The 7,724-nt window shown below is 43.1% G+C and overlaps 1 protein-coding gene across 1 annotated transcript; it reads right to left on the bottom strand.

The window, feature by feature from the left end:
* Window positions 1-4,250: 4,250 nt before the first annotated feature.
* Window positions 4,251-4,918, bottom strand: LOC103015216 (40S ribosomal protein S2-like). Its single transcript, XM_057538496.1, is given in 2 exon segments — window positions 4,251-4,837; window positions 4,840-4,918. Coding segments are annotated over 2 exon segments (651 nt in total). The 5' UTR covers window positions 4,904-4,918.
* Window positions 4,919-7,724: the final 2,806 nt, after the last annotated feature.

Here is a 7,724-nt window from a genome sequence, read left to right as displayed (position 1 = left end):
AACATGCATGGATCTCTTCATTGTTAACTTTAGTTCTGTGAGTTGTTGCTGCTGCCTAAGCAATGCTAGTGCTTTCTCTGCCCCTTCCTCCGAGCTACAGGCATAAGGACTAGGGAGTCCAGAGTGGGGTCCATGACTTCCCCATTAGACTGGGGGAGACGCCCTGGTGTGGAACAATGCTTTTTTCTTAGGCTGGGGGCTACTTAGAGTGAGTGGACAATGTCTCCCTAGTCATATTGGGAGATCTTTAGAGTAAGGAGACCATTGCTTCTCCATCACACTGGGGATACATCAGGGTAACAACAGTTTCTCCCAACAGACAAGCTTCCCCAGGGTGAAGATCATCTCCTGTTAAAAGTTGAAATCCTCTTACTGTAAAGCAACTGTGTCTCCTCTATTGGAATTGAAGTTCCACCGTGTAAGGGACTAAAGTCTATATGAAATGGGAGAACCATCTCTTGGTGATCCCAACCAGTCTCATGGCTTTAAATATCATCTATATGCTGAAGACTTCCAAATTAGTATCTCCTTCCCAAGACCTCTCCCCTAAGCTCCAGATTCCTATCCACCTGTCTAATCTCCTGATTTGATTACTAAAGAGCCTCTAATTGAGCTCCCTGCTTCTATTCTTGCCACCCACCTATACTTTGCTTCTCAACAGAGAAGCCAGAATGATCTTTTAAAAATATAAGTCAGATCATGCCACTTTATTCAAAATACTTCTTTGGATCTAAGTATTTTTTATTGTGGTGAAATACACATAACATAAAACATACCATTAATGATTTTTAGTGCATTCATAGTGTCGTGCAATCATTACCACTATCTAGCTGTAGAATTTTATCACCCCTACAGGAAACCCCATATCCATTAAATAGTCAATCCCCATTCTGCCCTCTAACCAGCCGCTAGCAACCACTAATCTGCCTTCTGTCGCTATGGATTTGCCTATTTTAAACATTTCATATAAATGGAACTATACAATATGTGGCCTTTTGTGTATGGCTTCCTTCACCTATCATGATGTTTTCAAGGTTCATCCATGTTGTAGCATGTACCCATACCTCATTCCTCTCTATAGCTGAGCAATATTCCATTGTATGGCTATACCATATTTTGTTTATCCAGTCATCTGTTGTTGGACATTGGGTTGTTTCCTTTTATGGCTATTATGAATAAGGCTGCTATGAATATTCATATACAAGTATCTATTTGCATCTCTGTTTTCAATTCTTTTGGGTATGTACATGAAAGTGCTGGGTCATATGGTAATTCTATCTTTAATTTGTTAAGAAATCAACAAACTGTCTTCCACAGTGGCAAGATCTGATTTTCACTCAGAATAAAATTCCATACAATAACCTAAAAGGCTCTACATGATCTGATCCACCACCTACTAACTCTCTGATTTTACTCACTCTACTTTAGCCATCCTGTCTTCTCTTGTTGTTCCTCAAACTCACCAGGCACACCCTCACTTCAAGGTCTTTACACTTGCTCTCTCCTCTGCCTGGAACATTCTTCCCCAGATATCTCTGTGTAATGTTCCTTCACTTCCTCTAGATTTTTTGTTCAAATGCCACCTACTTCTCTGGGTGAAATTGCAAACCTAGTCCCACCCCAGCACTCCCTATCCCCTTCCCCTGCTGTATGTATATATCCCTGCAGTCTGCTAGAGGTACCATAACAAAGTACCACAGACTGGGTGGGTTAAAGAACAGAAACTTATTTTCTCACACTTGTGGAGCCTACAAGTCTGTGAGTAAGCAGGGTTTATTTCTTCTGAAGTCTCTCTCCTTGGCTTATATATGGCTGTCTTCTCCCTGTGTTTTTTACATGGTCTTCCCTTTGTACATGTCTGTGTCCAAATTTCCTCTTCTTATAAGGACACCAATCACATTGGATTAGGGCCCACCCTAAAGACCCCAGTTTAATTTAAAACTCTTTGAAGCTCTTATCTACAAATACAGTCACATTCTGAGGCACTGGGGGTTGAGACTTCAATATATGAATTTGGAGGGGACACAGTTCTGTTCATAACACCTGTTTTATATTTTTCCTTAGCACTTATTAATATATAGTAAAACATACTATATATTTTACTTACATATTAAATGTATTCTTTGTTGTCTATTTCCCCCACTAAATATTCATTCATCCAACATATTTTTATTGGGGACCTATATTCCACTGTGCCTAGAATAGTTCCTAGAATATAAGTCCCCAATAGCTATATATTGGATGAATGAATATTTCCTTTACCAGACTTAGAGGTTCCTGATGACTGAAACTCCTTAGAGAATAAAAACTATCTCTCCCTCATCACCCAGGCCTTTCTTTCTTCATGGTCAGGAACCACATCTCTTCCCGACTAGGCTGTGATTCTTCTCTCATTAAATACCAAGGGTAGTGTGTTTTGCTTTATATGAAATCATTCATTTCAAGTCCAATGCTAAAAGAAAAAAATCAATGCCTAGTGAATAAATTCTCTTTAATGTGTCATGTTAACAAAACTGTAGATTTATGACCCAACCATTTACCCTCCCTGCTTTGATATTGGGCTTTTGATGCTAATTTGATTCATTTATCTCTTACCAATGTACAAAGATTGCTGAGCACAGGAACTTTTTGGTGCAGTAGAAAAAGTACTGAGCAAAAACTAAATAAAAAATGAGTCCAGGTTCCGCCATTTGTCCCTAACTTTTTGTGCAACCTCACACGACTTCCCCTCTGAAGGATTCTGTTTCCTCATGTGCAAAAGGGGAAGATAGGGGAAAAATTCTATGTTCCCAATCTTACTGAATGCCACCACATTTACCCAATTGCTTAAGCCAAAATCCTTATTATAACCCTGGATTTCTCTCTTTTCCTCACCCCTTATATCCAATCCATCAGTAAGTCCTGTCCTGTCCATTCTATCTTCTAAACATATCTCCTATCAGATATATACTTTCCGTTTCTACTACTACTACCTTAGTGTAAGCCAACATCATCTCTAACCTGTATTACTACAATAGTCTCTTATCTGGTTTACCCACCTGAGTCTTTTTAAATGTCATATCTAAATATAATATTTATGTAATTCTCCTATTTACAACCAATTATTTCTCCCCATTACTCTCAGGAAAAAGTTCCATAACCTGGTGTCTAAGAATTCTCATGACCTGGCCTCTACCTAACTCTCTAACTTCATGTCCTGCCTCATTCCTCATGCTTCAGCCCTTAACTACTCTCCCCCACTAGGATCCTACTTGCTCCAGTTCCTTAGCCTGGACTTGGATCCTGTTCACAACCCCCACCAGCTACACACTCATACCTCTCCCCTTCATAAGACCACTCTCACTCATCTGACAAGACTCACCTGGGGTGACATCTCATGCTGGAATTTTCCCCTTTATCCTCACTTTACACCAATTGTCTCTCAATTGTGCTTCCACCAAGTTTTGCGTCAACTGATAACAACATTATCTCCTTGTACTGTAACTGTTCACTTAGCCACCATTCTCCCCCATGAGACAATGAACTCAGTGACAGGAATAATGTCTTATTCATCTCGGTATCTCCAGTGCCAAGCCCAAGCACATTACGCATAGTAGATACTGAGAAAGTAAGTTGAAAAGAAACTCAAAGTTCCCTTCTAGGATAAGTGGAACTATCCATGAACTTATGCATTGGACCAAGTCATAAAAATTTAGTTCAAGTCCCTACTCAGTCACTTCCCGTGTGACTGAAGTGCATCTGTGTGAAATAGATGCTAGTCAATAAGATTTAGTGAGTTTTTACTATGTGCTAGGCACTGTGTTGGGTGTTTTACCCAGAAAAATCTCAATTAATTCTCACAAACAACCCTCTGAGATAGATATTATTATTATTACATTATTACTGTTTTAGAGATGAGGAAACAGATTTCATGTTGATAACTGAACTGATCACGGTCACAGAAGTTGGGATATAGAGTACCGGGGACTCTTTACAAAGAAGTAAGGAGACACAAAGTCATCTGGCCTCCAAGTCGAGGGCACTGGTGGTGAGAGACCAATAACAAGTTGTGACCTCTGAGGCAGAGGGGTGCAGTGGCTCCAGTAGGCATGAGGGGCTGGCAGCCAGCCCCAGTACTGCCAGGGCAAACTTGGTAACAGTCCAAGGAAAGCGGTAGAGTGGGTGAGGGAAAGAAGGAAGGTTTTTGTTTTGTTTTGTTTTGTTTTGTTTTTTTAAACTAGCTTCATTCACTTTATTTTTCTTATAGAAAACTATGTGGTGGCTACAGCTGGAGTCTGAGTCCTCTGCACGGAAACTCTGGTGTGAGTCTTTACAAGATGGTCAGTGAATTCCTGATACAGAGACTTGGTGAACACAGTCTCTTTCCAGAGATCAGGAGTGATATAACTGTAGGTCTTGGAAATGGCATCAAAATTGGCCTTGGCGAAGTTACCCAGCGTGGCAGTGCAGCCCCTGGCAGAGGTGTAGCAGCAGTCAATTCCAGCCATCATCAGTAGCTTCTTGGGCACGATGCCAGTGCCCCTGGGTGCAGGGATGAGGCGCACCAGCACAGAGCCACAGCGGCCAGTCACCTTGCAAGGGACGGTATGGGGCTTGCCGATCTTGTTCCCCCAGTAGCCTCGTCGCACGGGGGCGATGGAGAGCTTGGCCAGAATGATGGCCCCACGGATGGCAGTGGCTACCTCCTTAGAGCACTTCACACCCAAACCAACATGTCTGTTGTAATCCCTGATGGCGACAAATGCCTTGAACCTGGTCCGCTGACCAGCATGGGTCTGCTTTTGCACAGGCATGATCTTCAAAACTTCATCCTTGAGGGATGCCCTCAAGAAAAATCAATGATCTCAGATTCCTTGATGGGCAGAGAAAAGAGGTAGATCTCCTCCAGGGACTTGATCTTCATGTCCTTGACCAGGCGGCCCAGCTTGGTGATAGGGAGACACTCCTTGTCCTCGGCCTTGCCTCCAGGAGCTCCGCGGCCTCGGCCCCCGGCCCCGACCACGACCCCGCCACCAGCCCCGGATGCCGCTGCTCTAGATATTGTGAGATAGGTCATCAGCTTCTAGTTTTGCCTCCTTTTCCTTTTTTATCCCTTAAAGGGTGTGTGTGTGTGTGTGTGTGTGTGTGTGTGTGTGTGTGTGTGTGTGTACTTGGGGGTAGGAGGAAGCAGGTGTAACTGGTTGAGTCTAATTGAGTATGAAATGTATTTATGGACCATGGGTGGTACTATTTTTTATGTGTGTTGGCTACCAACTGCCTCTCTCCCTGCCCTTTCCTTGGCTCCCTTGAGTCACTCTGCACTTCCTGGGCACCCTGCTCTCCAAAGCCACAAGGGGCTTCCCAAGGAGAACATCTCCAGATTGTCCTTCCCCAGAATGTGTCAGGGTTTCAAGAAAAAAGCAAGGGCAATCAACCCTAGGTCTTGGCAAGGATTCACAAGAAAATCCTGCCACTGACATCTGATTTGAGTCTGAGAATATCTTGGGGGGTCATTCACCATCGTACTCTGAGATGAAGCTTTAAGACAGAAGGAAAATAATGGAGGGACTGGGTCCACTGATAATAAAAACTTATAGAATAAAACCCCTTTCTCTAGGAAGAAGCCGCTTCTTTCCAGAATGTCTGAGTTGACAAGCAGAATGTAAGCTGGGTATTGGCACCTATGTGACCTCTTGGGCCAGGCACTCTTAGGCAGAGAACAGCCTGCACAACTTTGTAATGGATCAGATTCCCACAAAGGCTCACTTACCATTCCACAAAATACAGCCATATTTCTTACTTTGGTGCCTTTGCACGCTCAGTTCTCTCTGCCAAGAAGAGAACTCTCCTCTTCTCAACCTTAAGCTTCTATTTGTTAATCAATCCTCTGCTCAAGTATCCTCTCCTTTGTGAAGACTTCTCTGATCTCCAGGCAGCTAAACAGCTTCTTATTCCTTTGGAGTCCCACGGTGGTGTGCTTAGACTTCTGCTCTAGCAATTTTACACTGTTTTTGATCAAAGTGCTGTCTGCCTTGCTGGATCTCAAGCTCCTCAAGGAAAGGTGCCATGGCTAACACAACCTTGTATCTTATCCTGGCCCCCCAATCTCACTCCCCCAATCTCACCACTACTTGAACCACACAGGGCCTGGCACACTGTAGGCACTCAGCATATAAGGAACGTTGAACAAATATGGAACAATGTGAGGAATACTTGGTGTCAAGTAATAGGATACAGAAAAAGGAAAATTCCAAAATAAGAATCCAGTTTCTCAAAGCACCGAGCTGATCTCCCTGTGCTATGTGGCTGCCTCCCACTAGCTATCTATTTTACATTTGGTCGTGTACATATGTCCATGCCACTCTCTCACTTTGTCACATCTTACCCTTCCCCCTCCCCATGTCCTCAAGTCCAGGTGGGATAGGGAGGGTGGGAGGGAGACGCAAGAGGGAGGAGATATGGGGATATATGTATATGTATAGCTGATTCACTTTGTTATAAAGAAAAACTAACACACCATTGTAAAGCAATTATACTCCAATAAAGATGTTAAAAAAAAAAAAGAATCCAGTTTCCCAATAGAGCCTTGACAAATCTCTGATGTATCAAGCTGATTCCTCTGCTGGCTGATGAAGTCAAATTCTCACAAGCCCCAGAAGTGGCCATTTCAGTCAGCACTGAACAATTTCTTCAGTTTGGCTTTTGGGCAAGCTCTCTACTTCTACCTATAGCACTATTTCCTGACATTCAGAGTCCAATTGCCATAGTCCCTCTTGGCCCATAGTTAATGAACACATTTCCTTCCCTGATAGTGGAGCCACTCTGCAGGCCTTGCAATGGTTGGGAATGTTTCACGGTGGTGCTTTCTGGAGATAGTTTCTGGAGGTCACCTTGAGGATGACCTCCTTTCCTGCCATATTCTAAGCTCATTGCTGAGGAGGTAGAATCAGTCCTGAGGAGCTCAAGATCTCTGGGAGTCTGGACATGCAAGAAACATGACTGGCCTCCCTGGTCTCCAGCCCCTTCTTTCCAGGTCCATTGTCCATTCACAGTTAACAAATGGATATAGGGATAACAACTCTACCTACTCATGATGGTCAAGTTAGCTTTTCCAGTATGTTAATCCCTTTCTTTACCTGCTGTTCTATTGACATGAGAAACCCCAAATCACCAGGTGGCAGCCATAGCTTTAAGTTTATTAGGAATCTTACAGTGTCCCCTGGTAGACGTATCCACCTTCTAGAAACCAGGCCACCTAGAACCACAGAACTTAAAATTTTCAAGTGGGTCATTGGGAATGATGGTGAGTGGGGCCACTCCTTCTTCCACCCATTTTCCCCCATATCTATGTAGTCTACCTGTTGGAGATGGAGCACCATATAATGACGGTTCGTTCAAGACATAGACTGCTTCATTAAAGGACAGAATCTCCAAATCATAGGCATCATATCTAAGATGTTGCCTTATCTGAGCCTTCAAGAGACTATGCTAGTACTCTTTTAGGCTGGCAGCTTCTGGGTAATGTGACATATGATAGAACCAGTGGATTGCATAGTGACACACCCATTGTCATTCCTCCTTTGCCGTGAAGTGAATTCGTTAATGCAAAGTAGTAATATGCAGGACCTCATGTTGGTAAATCAGACTTTCTTTGAGAACTCAAACAGTAGAGTTGTCTGATGCACTGCAGGCAAGAAAGGTAAGTCCTTACTCAGGATAAAAGTAAATCTACAGGGCAGGATGTA

The sequence above is a fragment of the Balaenoptera acutorostrata genome, chromosome X (assembly GCF_949987535.1).
Source record: "Balaenoptera acutorostrata chromosome X, mBalAcu1.1, whole genome shotgun sequence".
Lineage (NCBI taxonomy): Eukaryota > Metazoa > Chordata > Mammalia > Artiodactyla > Balaenopteridae > Balaenoptera > Balaenoptera acutorostrata.
Note: the sequence above shows the minus strand (reverse complement) of the source record. Positions and strands in the feature narration are given on the sequence as shown.